The sequence below is a fragment of the Mauremys reevesii genome, linkage group 8 (genome assembly GCF_016161935.1).
Source record: "Mauremys reevesii isolate NIE-2019 linkage group 8, ASM1616193v1, whole genome shotgun sequence".
In the NCBI taxonomy this organism is placed as follows: Eukaryota; Metazoa; Chordata; order Testudines; family Geoemydidae; genus Mauremys; species Mauremys reevesii.
In genome coordinates, this window is record NC_052630.1 from 99,651,376 (window position 1) to 99,676,277 (window position 24,902).

The following is a 24,902-nucleotide window of genomic DNA, read 5'->3' on the forward strand; positions in this document are numbered from 1 at the left end:
AGCATTCTTCACTTGAAGTGAGAAATTGAGTTCCAAGAGTAAATAAAAACAAGATTGAAGGTTTAAATCCTCTGCTAGGCTTTTTGAACTTATATACTCATTAAATGTTTATTGGAGTGGTGGGATTATGAAGGATTTGGGGAGCTTCCATCAGCTGGTATATAGTTAATCACTAAGTAAAACACTACATTTGATAGAGTGTTTCTCACGATGCCACACTCAATCCATCTTAATGAAAACCGCTTCAGACTGATTTAATTTGAGAGCACTTGGCAGTGAGAGTGCTTATAGATCTTAGCCTTTTTCTTGAGGAATTTGCAGTGCTGTCCAAATCACCGTACGGTCCAGTTTCAGCGACATAGCCATCGATATCTTTTTCCTATCTCTGTTGCTGACATTTTCTGAAAAAAATCCTAAGTTTTATATAAATCCTAAGTTTTATATAAATTTGCAGCCTTCTTGCAGAAATATTTGAGAGATGATTTTATGAAAGGTATTTACCTAAATCAGTTTGCAGTTACTTTGAAGTCCTTTTTAAAATAATTTTTAAAACACTTTGTTATAAAAATAGATATTTTAATGGAGGCTTTTCACTAAATCTTTCACTTACATGTGTCAGAAAGCAGAGACATTTGATGCTTTGTTTCAGAAGACATTAACTGAAAAAGAAGCTGTTGCCTACTTTAATTTTAATATAGCTAACCGCGCCTCATTTTTGACTAGTATGTGCAGTTTGGCTTCTTGACTTTGAGATGTTAGATAGCTAATATTATATTTACTTTTAAAGTAAACTTCTTCCATGCCAATCCGTGTACTAGCTGTGAAGGGTAAAAATATGCCCAAGTTCTGTCTTGATTTACATCCTGTATATAGATCTGCCCCAGAGTATGTCGAGTCAGAATTTGGCCCATGATCTTCCTGTAAAATGCCATGAAAGCAACTCTGTACATCAGCTAGTCCTTTGTTCTCACTAGAAACGTAGCAAATGTACAGTAAGCTGTCTTCCCATTAACAACTGGTGTCCTGAGGTAGCTTCTAAATCTGGCTGCATGTTCTGTTATGAGTTCACAAGAAACTTACTGCATATTCAGTACAAAAGAAAGACATTTAGTTTATCAGTTACTGTGCGAGTGTGGTGTGGGTGAGGAAGGGAGACGTGGGTTTATTAAAACAAAAAAAGAAATATGGTTGTATGAAACACTTTAGTTTAGTCCAACCCAGTGAAGGAAACCTCCATGGTATCATTTTGAGTTTCTGGCCCTATATATTGCAGTTTTAAATAGCTACTGTATAGGAACATAAGAATAGCTAGACAAGATGCTACAGAGGAAGTGTTAAAACCCCCCATCATGGACAAGTTTGTAATTACATACTTATGTGGAAGTTTATTCCTAGCTTCAAGCAGTTAGTGGTTGACTTACGTTCTGAAGCATGAGGGAATCCATTCCTTATAAATGTTTATCATGTGTAATGAATAACTTTGGGTGGTACTGTTATTTATGTATGTCTAATCTCTCTTTTTGCTTCCCACTAAGTTCTTTGCTTGAATAATTAAAAATTAAAGTATTTCCTTTTTATCAATGGTTGCTTGCTTTTCAATTTCAGTGGGTGATACCTGTGTCTTCTATTATGAGAGAGGATAGAGGATCATCTGATTTACCTTCTCAATAGCACTAATTTTTATATACCTCTGTCAGATCACCTCTGGTCTCTCTCAATTTCTCTCTCCACCCACTTCTAATAGTTATATTAAATGTCACTCCTATTGCAGATCCTTAGTGGCCCCCTGCATTGTACGCACTCATTGCATCCTGACAATTAGCCACTTAGACCAGCACTTTGATTTCTATCTCTTAGACAGTTTTTTATCTATGGCAGAACTTTAACTCTGGGTACTTAATTTCCATAATAGCCTCCTATAATTTGACTTAATTTAAGACTTTTTGCATGTCCAGATAAATTGGCCCTTTCTCATCCACCAACATGCTGATTCACTGGAAGAATTGTAATACACTGGAGCAGCAGAATATTCCTTTACAGAAGCCTTCCTGCTGTATTATATTTGTCTATGTGTTTTACAACTTGGTGTCTCATTAGCATAACATAATGGAAATTGTATATGTAGACAACATGCCAGCCTTAGCAGAGATTAGCCAAAGAGTTGCACCTCACATCCATCCAAACCTAAACCATTTCTATCTATTAATGCCATAGTGTTTTTTATAGTTGTGGTGAATTTTGTAACCTGATTGCTGTTGTGTGTGTGTGTGTGTGTGTGTGTGTGTATATATATATATATATATATATATATATATATATTTGATCCTTATATATTTGCAATCTTGTCTTTCTTTTTAGTTTAACTCCAAACATGACTGTATTTGCTCTATATTTCATGCTGTAGTATGGTCTTTGTTTTCTCCATTATATTTCAATAGAAAGTGTTATTTCTTGAGGCTCTTCTTCTTTATCTTGTCTTTTAAAAAAAATCTGTATTGTATTATTAGCCTTTCTTGTAATACAATACTTATAAGGTTCTCTCTCTATATGATGATGATGAGTACTAGATATTGTACTATGTGAAGCATACTTTCGTTTTGTTGAGTTGTAATTTGGTGTGCAGAGAGTAGAGGAGTGATGAGGTCTCTCTGTGTATGAACCAGCTGTTGTTCTAACCCATCTGCTGTTGTGATTTAGACAGCAGCAAAAGTTGGAAATTAAACCTTTGATTCCTTCTGCTTACTGCTCAGAATCCCAAGTCCATACCTGTCACCTTTTCAGAAAGAAATCCCATCCTGCTGTTGCTAAAAGAAAGAGTCCTTACTTTAGGAAGGGTTATATTTATAATGGTTCTAAGTCAAGTGGAAGCCATTATAGAACTTAGAAAATAGCATCAGAGCGGTAGCCGTGTTAGTCTGGATCTGTAAAAAGTGGCAGAGAGTCCTATGGCACCTTATAGACTAACAGAAGTATTGGAGCATAAGCTTTTGTGGGTGAATACCCACTTCGTCAGCTGCATAGAAAATAGCGTCATCTGTCAGTGTAGCCCAGGATTTGGTTAAATTGTCCACAATCTGCCTTCAGTATGACTAGCTATATTGGGCCTGATTTTCAGAAGTGTTGAGCACCAGCAACACTATCTGAAATCATGGGAGCTGGAACTGCTCAGTATTGTTGAAAATCAGGCGTGTAGTTTTCTCATCTTGTAACATCACCTTTGGCTGTGAGTGAATAGGTAGGTTATATTCATCTAAGTTTAGACTGATTCTCCGTCTTTCAGTGACATTGCTTGCTGGAAATACTATTTGGCTGGGACCTGCAGAACACCCAAGATGCCAGAAGGAGCCTGTAAACTATCGGCTAGGTTTCATGCTTTCCTTATTCAGTTGTTTTCTGCTCTGTGAGAGCCACATCTTTTGAAAGATCTGGAAAGAACATTGGCAATTCTGAGAGTAGTAAAAATTATCTTGAAATGACAATACGTCCAAAGCAATCTTTTGAAGAGCTTTTCAGATTTCACAGTGTTGACTGTAAAAATGATTTTTTTTAGACTGCAGAGTTGATTTGGGCTCCAGGGTTATCCACAGTACTTTACTAGCATAGAAAGAGGAAGTCCCTTGTAATATTTTAGGAACAGTGACTGTAAGAAAAGTTTTTAAAACATTTTTTTTCAAAGAGTACTTATTATTTTAAGGAACCCAAATATATTGTGATCGAAAAAAAGATACCGCAGCCTTATTAGACAATCTACTGACTAAAAAGGTTATATTTCTCATTCTCCGCTAAGGAGTTCCGCAGACTGACTGTGCGTTCTATGAAGAAGTACTTAATTTTGTTTGTTTTAAACCTACTGCTGATTAATTTCATTGGGTGACCCCTGGTTCTTGTGTTATGTTAAGATATAAATAACACTTCTTTATTCACTTTCTCCACACCAGTCATGATTTTATAGACTTCTATCATATCACCTCTTAGTCATCTCTTTTCGAAGATCAATATTCCCAGTCTTTTTAATCTCTCCTCATATGGAAGCTGTTCCATACCCTTACTCATTTTTGCTGCCCTTCGGTGTACTTTTTCTAATTCTAATATATCTTTTTTTTTGAGATGGGATGTCCAGAATTGCATGTAGTATTCAAGGTATGGGCATACCATGGATTTCTATAGTGGCATTATGTCATTTACTCTCTTATTATCTATCCGTTTCTTTACGGTTTAACTTCTTCTGTTTAACTTGTTTGACTGCTGCTGCACATGGAGTGGATATTTTCAAAGAAATATTCACAATGACTCCAGGATTAATTTCTTGAGTGGTAATAACTAATTTAGACTCCATCATTTTGTATATAAAGTTGGGATTATCTTTTCCAATGTGCATTACTTTGCATTTCTCAACACTGAATTTCATCTGCCATTTTGTTGCCCAGTTACCCAGTTTTGTGAGACCCCTTTGTAGCTCTTCACAGTCAGCTTTGGATTTAACTATTTTGAATAATTTCATATCATCTGCTGACTTTGCCACCTCATTGTTTACCCCCTTTTCCAGATCACTTTTGACCACTGGTCCCAATGCAGATCCCTGGAGAACATCACTATTTACCTCTCTCCATTCTGAAAACTGACCCATTTATTCCTACCTTTTGTTTCCTGTCTTTGAATCACTTACTGATCCATGAGAGGACCTTCCCTCTTATCCCATGACTGCTTATTTTGTTTTAGAGCCTTTGATAAGGAACCTTGTCAAAGGTGTTCTGAAAGTCCAAGTACACTATATCTCCTGGATCACCCTTGTCCAAATGTCTGTTGATCCCCTCAAAGATTTTGAATAGATTGGTGAGGCATGATTTCCTTTTACAAAAGTCGTGTTGACTTTTCACCAACAACTCATGTTAATCTGTGTGTCCAATAATTCTGTTCTTTACTGTAGTTTCAGCCAATCTGCCTGGTACTGAAATTAGGTTTACCAGCCTGTAATTGCCAGGATCACTTCTAGAGCCTTTTAAATAAATTGGTGTCACATTAGCTATCTTCCAGTGATCTAGTACAGAAGCTGATTAAGTGTTAGGTTACATACCACAGTTGTGAGTTCTGAAATTTCATATTTGAGTTCCTTCAGAACTCTTGGGTGAATACCATCTGGTCCTGGTGACTTATTACTGTTTAATTTATCAATTTGTTCCGAAACCTCCTCTAGTGACACCTCGATCTGGGACAGTTTCTCAGATATGTCACCTAAAAAGAATGGCTGAGGTATGGGAATCTCCCTCATATCCTCTGCAGTGAAGAACGATGCAAAGAACTCATTTAGCTTCTCCTCCTTGTCTTCCTTGAGTGCTCCTTTAGCACCTTGGTCATCCAGTGCCCCCCTAGATTGTTGGCAGGCTTCTTGCCTCTGAAGTACTTAAGTTTTGTTTTTGCTGTTAGTTTTTGCGTATTTGGCTAATTCTTCTTCAAATTCTTTTTTGGCCTGCCTAATTATACTTTTACACTTGGCTTGCCAGAATTTATGCTTCTTTCTATTTTCCTTAGTATGATTTGACTTCCAAATTTTAAAGGGTGCCTTTTTGCAGGCATTTCACTCTTGTGACTGTTCCTTTTAATTTCTGACTAGCTTCCTCATTTTTGTATAGTTCCCGCTTTCTGAAGTTAAATGCTACTGTGACAGGCTTCTTTGATATTTTCCACACACAAGAATGTTAAATTTAATTATGTTATGGTTGCTTTTCCAAGCAGTTCAGTTATCTTGGACCAGATCCTGTTGTCCACTTATGACTAAATCAAGAATTACCTCTTCCCTGGTGGGTTCCAGGCCTAGCTGCTCCCAGAAGCAGTCATTAATAGTGTCTAGAAACTTTATTTCTGCATCCCATCCCATGACATGCACCCCGTTAATGTGGGGCCAGGTGAAATCCCTCATTATTATTCAGTTTTCTATTTTTATAGCCTCTCTAATTTCCATCAGCATTTCACAATCATGGTCACCATCCTGGTCGGGTGGTCAGTAGTGTATTTGTACTGCTATACTCTTACTAGTCAAGCATGGAATTTCTAGTGATAGAGATTCTGTGGTACAATTTTCATTTAAGATTTTTATTATGTTTGACTCTATGCTTTCTTGCACGTATAGTGCCACTCCCCCACCAGCATGACCTGTTCTGTCATTCCTGTATGTTTTGTACCTTGGTATTTCAAACGATGTGTTTTTAATATGGGTAAATGTAAATGTATGTACCTAGGCCATACATACAGGATGGGGGAGTCATTGCTGCGAAGCAGTGACTTTGAAAAAGATTTGTGGGTTGTAGTGGATAATCAGCTGAACCTCAGCTCTCAATATGATGCTGTGGCCAAAAGAGCTAATGTGATCCTGGGATGTATAAACAGGAAAATTGTGAGTAGAAGTACAGAACTTATTTTACCTCTGTATTTGGCACTGGTGTGACTGCTACTCCAATACTGTGTCCAGTTCTGATGTCCACAATTCAGGAAAGATGTTGAAAATCAGAGAGAGTTCAGAGAAGAACCATAAGAATGACTGAAGGATTAGAAAACCTGTCTTATAGTGATAGACTCAAAGAGCTCAATCTATTCAGCTTAACAAAGAGAAAGTTAAGGAGTGTTTTGATTAGTCTATAAATATCTACGTGGTGAACAAATATTTAATAATGGACTCTTCAGTCTAGCAGAGAAAGGTATAAAACGATCCAATGGATGAAAGTGGAAACTAGACAAATTTATACTGGAAATAAGACATAAATATTTGACAGTGAGGTAATTAATTGCTGGACAATTTACCAAGAGTCATAGTGGATTCTTCATCACTGAAATTTTTATATCAAGCTTGGATGTTTTTCTATAAGCTCTGATCTAGGAATTATTTGGGGACATTCTATGGCCTGTGTTATACAGGAAATTGGATTAGATTATCATCATAATCTGTTTTGGCCTTGGAATCTATGAATCTATTAAATGTTTTCCTTGTGGTTTCAAGTGACTATTATTCTTCACTTCCTGTCCTCAAGTGTTACCATTCTTTTGCACTGTTAAACAGTGTTTGTATTTTGTTTGCAGATGAAGCAATTCTTTATAGAGAGATCTGGTATCTTTCAGGATGAAAGGTGGTATATAAATGCACTTCATCATCATCATCATACTCTGCTAATAAACATCTTGAATGTGTTAAGCCACCTCTTAAATTCTAAGTCACCTCTGAAAAGCTTTATAAAATTTGGAATTCCATCCTCTTGCATTTCCCCTGCCCCCAATAGTGCGAACACACGGGTTTCTGCCACAGAAATCATTCTCTAATTTATAACTTGGAATTTTTGAAGGAGAGATGGAATATAGGTTATCATTGTGATCTGATTTGAATTGTTTGGCATCCACCACCATGGTATCTGAGCACCTTGCTGAAAATACTTAAACAAAAGTGTAAATACAACTGTTTAAGCTCTGAGTGTGCTTAAAGCTTAAGTAATGGCTCCTAGTGCTCTGAGAAGTAAGAACCAGAGGTTATCAATTGTCTTCTGGTCCTTACCTCTGTGTTTGGCACTGGTATGACTGCTATTGGAATTCTGTGTCTAGTTCTGATGTCCACAATTCAAGAAATCTTGAATTTCTGCAGAGGGTTCAGACGAGCCACAATAATGACTGGAGGATTGGAAAACATGCTTTATAGTGGAAAAACTCAAGGAGCTCAATTTATTTAGCTTGTCAAAGAGAAAGTTAAGTGGTGACTTAATCACAGTCTATAAGTACCTACATGGGGAATAGATATTTGATAATAGAGGGCTCTTCAATCTATCCGATAAAGATATAACAAGATCAAATGGCTGGAAGTTGAAGCTAGACAAATTCAGACTTGAAATAAGATGCAAATTTTTAATAGTGAGGGTGATTAGCTATTGGAACAGCTTACCAAGGGTGAGGCTAGATTTTCCATCTCTGGACATTCTTTAATCAAAATCAGGTGTTTTTCTTAAAGTTGTGCTTTTAGGTCAAACAGGAATTAATTTAGAGAAGTCCTATGACCTGTGTTATGCAGGAGGTCAGACTAGATAATCACAGTGGTTCCTTCGGACCTTACAATCTGTGTATCCATGGAGTATGTTTAGGCCAGACTCCTTTAGGGGAATTGAACCTGGTTAGTGTTCCTATTCTGTCAGCTTTTGGTGTCTGTGTCCTCTTGGGTTCATTCTAGTCCAACACTTCTGATGGTGCATTAGATGTTGGAATTAGCAATCCTTAGCTTTTAAAATTGTTTTTCTTTCTCCGTCACGTATGTAATACAAACACACACAAAGTTTCCTGTGTGTCCTCATTCTACTACCCAGGGATAAACACACAGTTTCACTGGAAATGGGTTTGAGCTTTGCCCAGTTTCTGCCTTAATCTGTCATCAAAGTGGAATCAACTCTGACATCTGTCATCTGGATATCAAAGAGGGCTTAAATTCTGCTCATGAGATGAAGATGATGTGTATTAGAATATCTGCTTGTGCTCAAGGAGACTTTTTAAAGTGGTTTTAAAGTCTCTAAGGCTACCTTAGATAGATGGGTCAGGTTGTTCATTTGAAAGGCTTAAAGAGTGGAAAACACGTCCTTTTGTTCAGTTAAAATCAGTTCTCACTGCACAAAGCCTTTGGGCTGGGGGAAGAAGAAAGATCTTGATTCAGGAAACCTTCTAGCTTGAAAGAACATTTGTGCATTTACCAGATGCTATTGAGTAAGCATTTCTGCTTCAATTATTATCCTGAACAGGTGGGTGTGAGATGCAGAAAGCAAAATTTCAGGTCACCAGTGCTACCAATTCTCACAATTTTATCACTGCTCTTGTCATTTTTCTTAAAGCTCCAGCACCTGGATTCCCGTTGTTACATTAGAATCTCAGTTTACTTAATTTATTTTTAGATGGAAAGTTGTGGTTAGAGCTTCAAGAGATAGTCTCTAAAGGCTCCAACACCTGGAGACAGATTAAAAGTTCCCAAAATTTACTTTAAAAAACCTTAATGCAATCTCATTATATTTTGGAACCTGAAACATGATTTATAAATGCATAGGATTGTCAGTACAGTGCCAGAATTTCACTCTTTCCTTAATGCTTTGAATGCTATATGTCAGAGGAAAATCCATTTTTATTAGTGTTCTTTAAAGTCTTGTACTAAGACCTGTAAAGCATTTGACTTAGTCCTTCATGACATTCTGATTTAGGAAAAACCAACACTGTACAAAATCAATGTAGCCCACATTAAATGGATTAAAAGCTGGTTAACTGATAAAGTTCAGAAAGTAATTGTAAGTTAAGAATCATTTTATGGGAGTATTTCTAGTGGGATCCCACACTGATCCGTTTTTGGCCAAATGCTATTCAATATATTTCTCAGTGATCTGGAAGAAACTGTAAAGTAATTGCTGGTAAAATTTGCAAATGACACAAAAATTGGTGGAATTGTAAATAACAATGGGAATGGGTCAGTTATACAGATCAATCTGGATCACTTGGTAAGGTGGGCAAATTTGAACAATGTTTTTAACCTAGAGCCAATTGCAAGGTCATACATTTAAGAACAAAAAATGTAGGTCACACTTACAAGATGGGAGAGAGTACCCTGTAATGCAATGACACTGAAAAAGACTTAAGGGTTATGGTAGATAAGCAGCTGGACATGAGCTCCCAGCATACCACCGTAGCTAACAAGGTGACTATGGTCCTTGGAGTCATAAGCAGGGGAATGTCAAGTCAAGATATGGCATTAGTGAGATGATTACTGGAATATTATGTCCAGTTCTGGTGTCCAGGTTTCAATTTTTCAACATCCTGTTTGGAAAGTATTCAGAAAAGAGGTACAGGAAGAGATGCTTTATAGTGAGATACTTAAGAAACTTGATCTATTTAGTTTATCCAAGAGAAGATTAAAAGGTGACTTGATCACATTCTGCAGGTTCCTGCATTGGGAAGAGACTTCTAATAGTAGTCAGCTCTTTAAACTAGCAGAAAAGGAAATAAGGAGATCTAATGGGTGGAAGCTGAAGTTAAACAAATTTAGACTAGAAATAAGGTGGGCATTTTTAACAGTGAGGAAGAGTAATTAACCATTAGAACAATTTACTGAAGGATGTCGTGGTTTCTTAATCACTTAGTCTTTTGATTAAGACTGGTTGTTTTCTTAAAGATATATGATAGCTCAAACAGAAATTATGGGCTTGCTGCTGAAATTACTTGGTGAGGTTCCATGGCTTGTGTTATGCTGGAGGTCGGATTAGATTATCATATTGGTCCCTTTGGGCCTTAAAATCTATTTATCATTATGACTCTAAAGCAGTGTTTTTCAACCTTTTTTCATTTGCGGACCCCTAAAAAAAATTCAAATTTGGAAATCTCAGACATAGACTTTGGGACCCCCGGGGTCTGTGGACCACAGGTTGAAAACTACCAATCTATAGGCTTGAAAAAATCCTCTTGCCCACTCACTGATGACTAGTGGGAAGCTCTCCCTGACGACTGTGGAAACCTAAGGTACTGATTTCTGCAGTTTAAGTTTTGATTTAAAAACTGTTGAGTTTCTTGTCCTTATGGTTCTAAAGTTAATTTTCCAAGTGTGAACTGATGCAGTGCTCTGAGCTTTCAGATAGAGCTGGTGCTTCTCCTGATGCTCATACCTTTCCCAAGCAGCACCAGAAAAATGAAATGAACAAAACTGATTAGTTTCACAGCTGCCATATAGAACACTGGGCTAGATTTGTATTAATTTCAATTGGCTGGTCTAGAGATTGAAATAATCTGTTTGGTCACAAAAGAGAGGGTGAAATAGGATTTCAAGCTACTTTATTAGACTGTCAAGAAGAATGCTAATTGTGATATTTGTTTTTGAGCTGTGAATACATATCTAGTAGAAACTTGACTAGGCTGGATTTAAACATAGGTAAAAGGCCAATTCCCTGAATAGTCCACTCTTTCAGCATCCTTAATATCTATTTCTTTTGTTTGTTTGTTTGTTTGTTTGTTTGTTTGTTTGTTTGTTTGTTTGTTTGTTTGTTTCTACCTAAAGCACCAGTGACAGGGGTTCCCTCATTCCTTCTATAAGAGTGCAAAAGAAATGAACTTTTCTCAAGTGCCACAGGAATGTAAGTGTTCTTGAGACTTTGGTCAAGACTAGAAAACTGGTGAGGTGTACTGGGCTTCTGCACAAGAAGTCTGTTAATGGAAGCCCTAGTGTGTCACTGATAAGGGTCCTTTGCTGAGGCCTTCTTGGAATATTAACATAATGAGCGCTTTTTTCCTTCTCATCTTCCTCAATACCTGGTATAGGAATGGGAGTAGCAGAAAACTTCTTATCCAGCTAAAGTCCCAGGTGGAACTATTTACAATCGAGGCATGTGATTTTTTCAAAAGTGCCTGAGTCACTTAGATCTATTAACTTTCAATGAGACTTGTGCTCCTAAGTCACCTTAGGCTATGTCTACACTACACAGCTTTCAGTGACACACTGTGCCGCTGCAGGTGCGCAGTGTAGCTGCTGTTTGTCAGCAGGAGAGAGCTCTCCTGCCAACAAAAAACTTCCACCCCCAAGGACCAGTGTTAAGGCAGGACAAAGCACTGTTCACACCGGCACTTGTTGTTGACAAAACTTTTGTCTTTCGGGGGAGGGGTGTGTGTGTGTTGTTGTTGTTTTTAACACCTCTGAACAACAAAAGTTTTGTCTTTCACTTGCCAGTGCAGACAGAGGGTTAGGGCTAGATTTTTAAAGGCATTTAGACACCTAAAAATGCAGATAGACGCTTAGTGGTATTTTCAAAAGCACCTAGGCACCTAACTCCCATTGAGATCAACCTTTAAAAATCAGATCCTTAGGCACTTTTGGAAATCCCAGCCCTAGTGTATTTAAAAAAAAAAACTAAAAAGTGCATTGTAAAAAATATGAAAGCAACATACATTTTCCTAGCAAAGGATGCTCAGGAGATGACTAGTTTTGATTTTTTTAAAGTATATTTGCTATCATTTAAATTCTCTTTCTACTGCCACTTTTTACTATTATCCTAACAGTAAACCTCAATGTGGCCTGTAAGTTTTTTGGCCCCTTGATTTTACAGGTGCAATCAACTGAAGTTACAAAAGATAATTTAGCCATCTAACTACCTGATATCTGGATGCAAATGATAATTTTACTCACAAATAAGGTAGTTCAAATGTAGACATCTGTTGTTTGTGTGTATAAATTTGTGTGCCTGTCTTGTTTACTAAAATTTGGCCGTAATCTTTTAATCTTAAAACTGTACATATTTTGGAACATTCAGTTGGATGGAATCTCATATTTAACAGTTTCATGGGGTTGTTTCTTTGGAACTAAAAGTGTTTCTCAAGAGCCTTTTTTTATCAGCTCCCAGTGAAAAGAGGAGAGCAAAGCCATCCGCTTACCACAAAGCAGTGCCACCACAAAGGAAAGATTAAGGGTTTAGAGAGAGGTCAATGTGGGTTTTTCTCTAACTAAACACTTTCCTAAAGTTTCCTTGTGGAAAAAATAATGAAGTCATCTAAGAGTTTTTAAAGAATTTTTATTTCTTTTTCACCGTCTGCATTCGCTTGTCTTCCCAGCATGGATGTTTAATCTTTCTAGGCTTTGTGAATTGGCCCAAATGAATAAGTGGTGAGTTGTCTCTCTAGGAGCTAGAGGCTTATTCTAAGGCCCTAATCACTGAGTAAACACATCTTTGCCCTCCCTCTCTTACAACTGCTATATAATAGTCGAGATTCTAGCACAGTAACCTGGATATTGCAGGGATCGATGCTTTGTAATGCAGAACGGCTGATCTTCAAAAACAGACAGTGCCTGATCTTCCCCCGTCTCTTTCTTCTTTTTAAATTAAATATCACCACAGAGATGCTGTTTAATGCACAATATCAAGCAATAAGTGCCCTGGATTTTCAAGTTTAGTTTCAGTCAACACTGTTGGCTGCACTTATATGGAACTCTGCATGTTAGGCTTATTAATGGCCTTTCCTGGCACATGTGTATTTGGTTCTGAAGAACATTTAAATTAAATCAGACAAACATTAATGTATATTACTAATCCCTTTCTCAAAGTCTAATGTTCAAATGTACTCTTCTTTTTGTTTAAACAGACGCTGCTAAGCTTTACCCATAGCCAGTGTTCTAGGTTATAAATGGACTGATTTTTCTAAAAATGAATTGCCCCCAAATTGTACCCCATATCTTGATATATTAATGCCAGGTACCAGCTCGGTATCCTACATAGATGTTACTTCTTATGGATAGATTTTCAATTACCTTTATAAAAATTATATACAAAAACACTCACCCATTTGCCATACTTGTCACTTGCCTTCTCAGCGTGGATGTTTAAGTGGTATTTTTAAATAATGTCCCTAACAATAATTTTTGTGGTTATTTTCTGTTGCTTTTCAAAAACTGTGTTTTTGATTTACTCAAATACCAGATATCAGAGCATGGTCCTTTCCCCAATCATCTTTTTCCCTATATTATTCCCACCCCACCTTTTTCCCCTATGTACACACAGATGTAGCAGTCACTTCCCTTCCCAACATGTGGTCTGCCATTACATCTCCATATTATGGGGAGGATGCACAGTTGCATCTTTTTCTCCTCTCTTGGTTTTCACACCTCAGCTGCTAGAAGAGGGCCTCATCCTCCCTGATTGAACTAACCTCGTTATCTCTAGCCTGCTTCTTGCTTGCTTATATAGACCTGCCCCTGGAAATTTCCACTACATGCATCCGACGAAGTGGGTATTCACCCACGAAAGCTCATGCTCCCAAACGTCTGTTAGTCTATAAGGTGCCACAAGACTCTTTGCTGCTTTTACAGATCCAGACTAACACGGCTACCCCTCTGATAGTTGCATTGTTGGCTACCTTCATTGCAGATTTAGATACTGGTTTCCGAAGAACTATGCAGAGGTGATCCTCTCCCTTGCAAGTACATAATCTCTAAAATAATCTAGTCTTCAGCAAAATGGGAAATCATAATTGTTTCCAAACTTGGCTCTCTTATGGCAACAGCCAAGCTAACAACAATTCAGTATCATTTTGTTAAGCTGAACATTTACAATCTACTTTGTTGTGACAAAAGGCATGTTTTTGGTAAAAGAGAACTATATTCAATATTGTCTTTACTGTGCAGCAAGCCACAATTAGTTAGTTCATTCTCAGAACTAAATGTGAAATGGATGTTCCTTGATATGCATTTTTCAGGAGGCTGTCAGATGTTTACTGCAGGTACTTTTGTTTAAATAAGCTTTTTATTTTTTGTGTTAAAATGCATATCTTTAATATTCATCTACTTTAAGGATATCCCAAATCACTTTTTGGAAATAAGAAAAATTCACTTTTGGGCCTTTACTTGGATTTTGAAAGAGAATGTTGACTATTCGGATTAAAAATATTTGAGTGGATTTTGGGAGATGGAGGGTACTTTGACTTTAATTGCAAGAATTTGATCTTTCTCTTTCCATGTTACTAAACTGTATGAAACAGCTGAGTCAGAACATTACAGAAACAGCATTTGTTTATGTTGAGTGTCAGCCTCGCACTGTAGATAGTCTTGTGCGCACTAACACACAAACCTACAGTAGCCATTTTAAGTTACAAAACAGACTTGTTAGACATGTGTTTTCACTGATCAGTATTTTCTCCTGTCTTTGCAGAGAAAGCTTCTTGCTATCTACCTCCACCATGATGAAAGCGTACTAACCAATGTGTTCTGCTCACAAATGCTTTGTGCCGAATCTATTGTTTCATATCTGAGTCAGAACTTCATAACCTGGGCATGGGATATGACAAAAGAAGCGAACCGAGCAAGGTAATAAAGTTTGAGTTGTGAGCTGAGCTGCTTTTGTTTCAAGGAAGCTTGCCATGTCTGTGTAACAAATGTTTTGTTTCTTGGTGTCTATTTAAATAAAAAAATCCATTCTGTGTTCTCTAGTCTAAGTCAGCCTCGCTCCAATGAAGTCAATGGAGCTGTGCCAGTTTACACCAGCTGAGAATCTGAGTCTCTTTGTTCTCATTATAAGATCACTCACTGTTGTTGTAGAGTCTGGGAAATTGTTTACTGTTTCTTTCATTGCAGATTTAATTTATTTTCTTGCATCTTCCTTTGCAAGCACTAGAAACATATTCTTAAGATTTTTGTTTTGAACTGCCACAATGAGTGAGCAACACCAATTGATTGACAATGAGAGGTGATTATATTAATTAACTACCTGAGGGCCCTCTCAGAATTATTTTTGTTATTGCAATTGGAAAAATTATCATCTTTAATAGAAGATATTTTTAAAAAATAATTATAAAACAAATTATAAAGGGAACAATTCATGTGACTGATATGAACAAAACAATTCTCCTGTCGAAAATATTTTTGGTAGCGATCAAAAATCACAATGCAAATTTAACATTTATTAATAAGTTAAATGGTGTCTAACAGAAATAATAATTTTAAGGAGAAGTGCTTTGTAGACCACTCAGCTACGTAGGTAATAGCTTTAATTCTACTACAAACTGATTGATGTATTTGACTTGTACCACAGATTCACTTGCACATAGTCAGCAATCCATTCATATCTTAATATAAAAACAATTCCGTCCTGTAGATGTTGGGATATGTTTATTTGGTCTGTTGATCATGATGTCTGTAAAAATGATGAAGGTTTTAAAGTCAGGCCTGTTTGAGTTTCTAATGTGGACTTCATTTCATCACGTTTGAAGTGCACATATGACTGTCACTTGCCATGATGCTATTTTGGGCGTGGTAATGCAAAAATAATGTGCTGTTTTGTGAACAAAAGAGGTTAAATTAATTCACTTAAGGGCAACTTCATTGTTGTTACCTAATTCAAATTATTATTGAACAATTACAAATCATCCAGATTTGTGTTCCTGTTGCCCTGTGGCTCAGTAGTAATTGGATTTCTGAATATAGACTTTATCCATTCTTATTCCTCAAACTTGTAAATCGTGTTAGTTTTTCTTTAGATGAAGGGTGTCAGAGTAAAACAGAGCAATATTCTTGTGCAGTAATTTACTTTAAAAAAACCAAACCATTGTGATCTGTTTCACAGGGTATCTTAACTTCACCTTGAATATCTTCAGTGTTGCAAAAGCCTCCCATCCTTTTAATTCCTTTTATTTGTTTTAATGACATCATTGTATTAATCACACTTAGTTAAAGGTGCTGAAAAAAGCAATGCCAAACACAGATAAAAATGAAGCATCTAGGGTCTTTCATGAGGCCAAATACAGAGACTGGAGACTTGGCTAAATCTTTTGGTATTGCCATTCATTGGCAGTAAGAAGCCTCCTCCTTTTCTTTTATCCCCCAACTTGATGTAAAAGGAAACACTATTTCTAAACCATCTGTAGTGGCTAAGTTCGGTTGACTACCTGCTGTTATATTGTTCTGTTCTCCATTTAATTCACTAGTTTCTTTTATTTTACAATGACAAAAAATTGCAGTGTAGTTTCTTTTGAAAAACTGTGTTTGAGGGAGTTTTTTATGACTGACAATCAACAGCCATGTAATTGCTTTGTTGTGTTTTTACTAAAGAAGTCTATTAAGTAGCACAACTTTGATACACTAGTAATAAGAGTTTGCAGGTTACAGAGACACCTGTGGTGACCAAAGCGACAGAAGCTGCTTGTTAGAAAGAGCCTGTACAGCTGTGTCCTATTAACTCCTTATGACACTTTTAAAACACAAAATAAAGGGCTTGTTTAAGGCTTTATAGCTATTCTCAGTGAATCTAGTCACTGATTGTGTAGCATGATAGGATTCTTAAGCCTTCTTTTTTTGCTTTCTGGTAACATCTTACAACAAAGAAATGGTCATATTAACAGTGAGGTTAAAAATTAGTAAGGGGTAAACAAGACATGTTAGCACAAAATAGCATGATTCATTGTTTATATATAATGTTACATCTTACTTTTTAGGTTATGAGCTTCTTGGGGCAGGAACTATGCCTCTTTCTCTGTTTGGAAAGTGCCCAGTACGCGGTGGGCAGTGCCATAAATAGATAAATACTCATTAGCATCATTGTTTAACTACTAAACTTGGATAACGATAAATTATATACAAAATGTTTCTCAATGAAACAACAGTGGACATTGATCTAATTTTATTGTGCATCTCTACAATTATACTTAAATCTTCAAGCAGAAGGGAAAACATAATATGGAACTACTTCTCTTATGCCAGTTTATTCAGGAGTAATTCCATTGATGCCAGTGGAGCTGCATGAGTATAAAACTAGTGTGATGCAGAGGAGAATCAGTCCCGTTTATTTTATACATCCTGGTAGATGGAATGTAATTCTATGGGACATCTCAAACCAGGAGTACTATACTGCAGTAAAAGGACAGCTTTCACTGTTGTACGGTGTGTAATTTGGCAAGGAGAGGGAGGCTGTCTGCTAAGGATAATTTCTTTCCCCATCTAGACAGAAAATTATGTAGCCTCTCCTGAGATACTCTGGTTTTCTGTTCCCTGCTGTTTTCACGCCGTTTAAAGGTTGGAATCACTGGCATGGACTGGTAATTCTATGCAGAGTCCCAGTGGAGTAAATAGGGATCCCCCATGGGCATAAAGTCCTGTGCTAACAGGTTCCATTGCAGGATGAGGGCCTACAATATAATCTAGTCACAATACAACCAGTTGCCTGTTTTATGAGGACTGAGCATGTTATGTTATTAATGGTCAGAGCTATTGGTAGCATACAGAGATCTCAAAATTTTTGACTCTAAGGCATAGCAGCCCAACATATTGTATTTAGCTCTATCAATGGGATAACTTCACGATATAGTGACTTCTGATGTTCAAGAAAACAGGCGTGTGGGCCTGTGTGTGTGTGTGAGAGAGAGAGAATCAAAAGTGTTCTCAGCTAATAAGAAAAAAAGTCTATTGCCACAATCTTTCCTTAGCAACAATGACATTTTCAATTAAAAACATTTTTAAAAGTATTGTAATAACCTTATGTAGTTAGAGCCCTACCAAATTCTCGGTCCATTTTGGTCAATTTCACAGTCATGGGATTTTAAAAATTGTAAATTTCATGATTTCAGCTATTTAAATCTGAAATGTCACGGTGTTGTAATTATGGGGTCCTGACCCAAAAAGGAGTTCAGGGGGTCGCAAGTTTATTGTAGGGGAGGTTGCAGTACTGCTACCCTTACTTCTGCGCTGCTGCTGGTGGCGGCACTGCCTTCAGAGCTGGGCACCTGGAGAGCAGCAGCTGCTGGCCGGGAGCCCAGCTCTGAAGGGAGAGCCGCCACCAGCAGCAGCGCAGAAGTAATGGTGTTAATGCCACACCATGGTGCTAAATAAATACCCTAAAATAACCTTGTGGACCCCCCTCAACTTCCTTTTGGGTCCGGATCCCCAATTTGAGAAACACTGCTCTTTCCTGTGAAATCTGTATAGTATAGACACACAAGACAAGATTTCACAGTGGGAGACCAGATTTTACAGTCCGTGACGTGTTTTTCATGGCTGTGAATTTGGTAGGGTCCTACTTATTATTTTTTTTAAATGAACTTTAGTCAGAAGTCATAGTATGGATGTCTATTCGTCATCAGAAAAGTGTTTCGGTAATGGTTTAGATTTAAAATATTGTTTAAAAGGCATCCATTTTGAGCCCTATGAAACAGAAACTGCTTCGAAATGTTGAGATTTTTCACCATTTTCTAACAACATTTTTCAGTCAGTTCTGATATGCCTCGAGCCTTGCATTGCCTTAATCCAGCAGTGCTCAACTTCTTACAGAATTCAACCGTATTGGCCCCATCAACTCAGCAACCACTGAAGTATGTCAGTGGGAGTTTTGTAAATGACTTCGGCAGGAACAAAAGCAGGAACTGAGTTTGTAAGCCCAAGTGTTTGGTGATCACTGTTGCTCTCAATGACACAAGAAATCATGCCAGTTAATTAGCACTATGATTATGAGATGTATTTTTTATATCTAAAAAGTTTTCAAGCTACACCTACATGTGGACTGCGATGCTGTCAAATAGGAGGACCGTTATAATTAATACAGTAAACTAGATGTTCCATTTTGACTTTGTCTCTGATACAAGTTTTACAGGGTAGTGAGCAATCACTTTAAGTAAATGCTGCAGGTTCTGATTGTTTTTGTTGTTTTGTTTGGCTGAGATAGGCTAAAAAGTTTCTCATAAATGGTAAAAGCATTGGAATAAAAGAACCAGAATGATAAGTATAAAATAGGTAACTTAATTTAGGAGAAAAACCTACTATTTTTACTTTATTGTACAAGAATCCCCCAGGAAGAGATTTCTTATTCCCTGTATTTTAATGTTCAGTGAGTTAATTTTTTGGTAACTTTCTTATTTGTGAGTTAGAGTTTAGGTGTCAGCTGTTAAGTCATTTTAGTTGATTTTTGGTACTAATGATAGTAACAAACAAAAAATACTATTTATTTGACATGTCAGTGGGGCAAATAATCTTAACCCTAGAATGCAAACATTTTGCTGTTGGTGAAATGACAACAAAAGGTAGATTGACTGTATATGCTAAGGTATAAATGTAACAGTTCAGTTATCAAAAATACGGTATATGTGCTTTGTGGATCAGTTAATGCTGCTATTATAACATTAGCTTTTCCATTTCCTGAATTCAATATTTAAATATGCAACTACTCGTTAGGACTGGGATTGCTGAGTACAGGCACCAATTTATTTATAAATGCCAAGAGATACAAGTGAGTCAAAGTGGGTGAGGTAATATCTTTTATTGGACCAACTTCAGTTGGTAAAAGAGACAAGCTTTCGAGCTATACTGAGCTGAGTTATGATCTGAAGAAGAGCTCGGCGTACCTTGTCTCTTTTGCCAACAGAGGTTGGTCCAACAGAGATACTGCCTGAACCACCTTGTCTCGCTAATATCCTGGGACCAACATGGCAACAACAACAGAATGTACAACTGACCTTAGCAAGATAATACATAAGAGTAATACTAGATCCTAGCAGCAGTTGGGAAGAGGAACCTACGGCCATCCTCTACTGTCATTGGCTTCCCTACCCTTTCAGTATTTGTATATACTGTCCAAGGCCAAGCAAGTTCACTTAATCCCATGGGCTAACAAGATAAACCAATCATGTGTCATGCCCTGGAGCAGGTGATCTATAGTAATGTCACTTGTTTACTGCAGCAAAATCCAGCTAGTATCAGAAACTGCTAGGAAGCTCAGACTGAGGCCAGAAGAAAAACTAAAGAAGGACAAAGAGATGTGAAAATGTCCTTGCTGCCTTTGGAATTAGATGGCTTAGGGAGGGTCCACCAGGAGGGGGTAATTCAATAGGACGGTCAGAGGAGCAGATGCAACCTTCCTCCATCATGGCATGGGGCTAAGGAGACTAGATGTCTGTCAATGCACTGTATTCCAGATACAAGTCTGGGCACCCAGCTGCAGGTATATGTCAATTAGAGGAGTAAACTTTATTTGATATTATCTGAACTTGGGAATTTTTCAACCGTTCTCAATGTTTTCATTAAAGATGTTTTTTCAAGTGTGTTTTTCAGACATTGCTGTATGTGCTCATGCATTATTGCAGAAAGAGCGGTGGTAACCCTTGTATTTAGCTTGTTTAATGCTCTCCATTATAAAGATCACCTTTTTTTCTTTTCCTTTCTTTCTTTTTGCAAAGCCCTAACACCTCCATTGTTTGCAGGAGGTCTTTGAAATTCACCGGAGACAAAGCCCCAGGGCTAGCGACATGACTTGCACTTGCCCTATTAAATTCCATTCAGGTTTGGCTGAGTTATAAACTGTTAAAAATGACCATTTCTCTTTGTCACTTGTGTTCCTTATGGCAAATCCATAACTGACTATTAATATCCTGAAGAACTGGGACCATGCCACAGCTAAAACAGCAGCAACATGTACTGTACTGGGAACACCTGTCAGAGTAGCTGTAGCAGTGATGGCAAGAGAAAGCTCTGACCACACCACAGGGACCCAGTGCATGGCCACAGCAGCCCGCCCCCCACTCTGGTGGCACCACATGGAACAGGAACCAGATGGGTGTGGGAAAGAGACAGGCAGGCCAGAGTATTCCCAGCAACTCTTCTGGATCCAGCATATGGCATCACCAGACCATACACTGCCCTTCTGGAATAACTGCCTTCTCCAGCTGCCAGCTGATATGGTTGCTCCTGTAGCTAAAATAGTATAAGTCTGTGCTGCAGTACTGAAAGTTTAGGGTTCAAACCTTGCTGATGATGTATAATGAGGGAGCTGTTAAAGTTGTATCCAATGCATTTTGTTTTAACTTTTTCCTTTTAAAAAAAAACCCCTAGGATATTACATATAAAAATAAAAATCTAAGTTAAAAGGTTTAGGTTGTAAAGTCAGGCACTCACAAATTAGGAAATGCCAGATATATAGTTGTCTATGCAATCTGACTTGTTCACCCATGTATGTATTCATTATGATGAGGTCTTTAATTACATGATTACAAAATACTTTATCTATAGGATCTCTGCTTCCGGCATAGATACACAAGGGGACACAGTGAAGGTTGCAGGGACAACTGTAAATCTGGCATTTCCCCGCTATCAGATGCTTGACTTTGCAACCTGAATAACATTGTTTTTATGTAGTTGGGGGGGGGAGGGGTTGAATGAACACAGTAATGTATTTGTTTGAAATGGGCCATCCTGCTTATCACTACAAAAGTTTTTTTTTCTTCCTGCTGATAATAGTCCACCTTAATTTATTGGTCTCGTTAGTGTGTGTATGGCAACACCCATTTTTTCATGTTCTCTGTATGTATATATATATCTTCCTACTGTATTTTCCACTGCATGCATCTGATGAAGTGGGCTTTAGTCCATGAAAGCTTATGCCCAAATAAATGTGTTAGTCTCTAAGGTGCCACAAGTACTTCTCGTTTTTTTTAGTAATGTATATGTACATCTAAACACACACTATATATGCATATATACACACTATATAAAAACAGCTTCTTTGGGAGAATGTTAAATGCCCCAGTTAAGGTAGTGCCAAATAAAGGTTACTCCCACTAGTGTGTATGTATATATAATGCATGAGCAAACACATAAAACAAGCACCTAGAGTATCTGTTAGTTTCTTAGCTTTTGAACCCCAAGCCCTTGGGTGCAATATTTCAAGACATTGCCAACTTTTCTCAGTTGTGCTGACAGGTGCTTGTTAGTCTTAATGTTCAAATGATAGTTTTTCACTTTGCTGAATCTTAGGAAAGAGTTAATTGACTAAAGCACTTCTCAACAGCAGGTTGTCCTCACCTGCAATTTCCATCATCAAGGATTAGCCATATTCACAGTTGCTGACCCTTAGTACTAACCTAATGAATGATGCATGCCTGGATAAAGACCAGTTGACCATAATACTCTAGCTCTCCAGTCCAAATTTGATCCTCCAACACATATACTGCAGGTGTGAGGTCTATGTGTTCTGGACTCAATCATTGTTAATTTCTGACTGCTTCCCAGAGAGTGAATATAGATTCTGTATAGGTAGCTTGCAAACCAGATGGACTTGTTATTTGGGCATTAAGACTTTCAGTGCACACTCAAGCTTTTTATGCAGTTTTGTCAAACCTACCTATTCTTTTTGCAACATTTTGTTTAATATCCTTTAAAAGCAATACAGTGCTAGTCACTAGAATCAGCCAGGTCAAGAGTCTAATTAATGTTTTAAAAATAAAGGTTCCCAAACACCAGGCGAGTTTGTCATTTTCTCTATGGTTTGTTTTGAGGAGGAGGAGGAAAGAAGGTGAGGAGGGAACCCTCCTGTTCCATGATTAAATCCCACCCGCTCATTTTCTCCTTTTCTACTTTGCTTTTGATTTTAGTGGCGGTCTTAACAGAATGTCAAGATCAATTTGCAGCATGGTTTAACTCAAGGTTTGCATTCTGCCAGCAGCAATTGTCCCTACAAACAATGCCGTGTGTTCTTGTAACTTCAGAAGCTTTTAGAAGGATCATGGCAAGGGCAGCATCTAATGACTTTATTAGTGTAGGGTTTCAAAATGGGCTCAGTAATTGTTCACATCTCTTTGTCATCTAGTCATAATTACTGCATAGTATTGTTCAGGGTTGTGCTTGTGAATAGTTTCCTAATAGCACTGAGACGAAGAAAAAAGGAAAAGGATAAAAGGTGATTGTCTCTTTAGATTGCGAACAACCCAGCCTGTATATAGATGATGGTTAAACTGTTTATAATACTTCAGACTCTCATCAGAAAAGGTAAAATATCCTTATTTTAAAATGCATTTTCTTTGAGATGATTTCAAATTTCTAGTTTAAAAATATTTGTTAAACAGATTCAGAAGCCTTAAAACCTAAAACCAGAATGTATTTTGTTTTAGTCATGATTGCTAGGCTCCACATTATGGTGACGCACATGAGTGAGGAAAAAAAAGTAAATTCTCTCCATTGAGCTGATTAATATACATTATTTTTACTTAATAAGACATGCCTATCACTGTCCTCTGGGCACATTTCAAAAATTTTAAACTACAGTGTATATAAATGAATATGCAAATCTGACACATCAAGTATCAACACCTCAAAACCACACCAGTAAAAACTTAAATTCACACCCAGTTGCCTTTCAAACCTCTTAAGGCAAAAGCCTCTGAATACCTAGGACTTGACTGAAGGTAGACTAATTTGGGCTCAGCTGGATCAGTGAGGAAAGTGAGATCCAGAGCTGGGAATGCTGTGCTTTCAGTCCTGGACGTATATAAGGACAATCAGTCAGAACTGCCCTCTGCTATTGACCTGGAGCAGGGGAGAGTTGGTCTATTAGTTAAGGCAATATAAGATTTAAAACCACAAAGGGCTTTATAGCACAAAACCAGCACCTTGAACTGAACCCACAAATGTATTGGAAATGTGGGTAGTAAATGGAGCTCAGCTGTAATGTGCTCCATACAAAAAACACTCTTAGGAAAACAGGTAGCTGCATTTTACACTACAGTAGCTGAAATTGAAAGCGGTCTTCAGGCAGAGCCCCTTGTATTGTGAATTGTAGTGATCCAGTCTGAAATGACAAAGTCATGTGGGGAAGTCCACATCTGGAAGGAAAGGTCACAGTACTTTGTTTATTACGTCTAAACTTAGATTGCGAGCTCTTTGCAGTAGGGACTTTGTCCTTTTCTCTTTTCTTTAAATGCCTACCACTTTTTAAAGTAATGTAAAGATGATAACCTCTTCAGCACACACAAATGTATAAAACTATCTTGGCCATTGTTGAGTCCTGAATATCCAAGCAGAACTGAGGATTCAATCTAACAATTTGAAAATAAATTTTGTTAACGAAAGACAGGCATATCCCTTTAACTGAGGAAGCACATCTAACCAACTACTGTTCTGGAGGTGTCTCGTAGCCAACCAGCCACACATCTCTCTTAACATGTTCATGCCTTTGCCAGCTATCTCTTGTCCAACTATATCTCACCCAGACGTGGCCAGTCAAACCAAGCGTAAGGAAAAAGAGATGTAAAGATGTGGGTCATAAGCCTATCAGTGACATTGCAGCCTATGCACTCTCACTCTCAGTTCTCAGAGCCTCTCACCTTTGTTGAAGAGGGAGTGTGAAAGAACAGAACTCTGTGTTCCCCTGGCGAGAGAGGGGAGGCAGAAGAGCAAGTGCCACGCACTGACCTCTGGGATCTCTCAGAGAGGAAAAAGGGAAGTCAATCAAGCACAGCTCCATTTAAATCGATAAAGCTGCCTCCATAAAACCTTATGGTCAAATGTTATTGAAGCTCCTGAGGATGCTTGACCTGACTCCCTCACCAGAAGAAGTGAATCAACAAATAAAAAGAGAGCAGTTTATATACTATAGTAAGGCCTAAAACCCAACTAGGAGGCC

The 24,902-nt window shown here is 37.6% G+C and overlaps 1 protein-coding gene across 3 annotated transcripts in view; it reads left to right on the forward strand.

Annotated features, from left to right (window-relative positions):
• Positions 1–24,902, forward strand: part of FAF1 (Fas associated factor 1) — a 296,794-nt gene that overhangs the window by 205,627 nt on the left and 66,265 nt on the right. For all 3 annotated transcript variants that reach the window (XM_039484151.1, XM_039484152.1, XM_039484149.1), the window contains one exon: positions 14,682–14,836. In XM_039484151.1, coding sequence (XP_039340085.1) covers positions 14,682–14,836 — 155 coding nt within the window. The remainder of the gene's footprint in view (positions 1–14,681; positions 14,837–24,902) is intronic.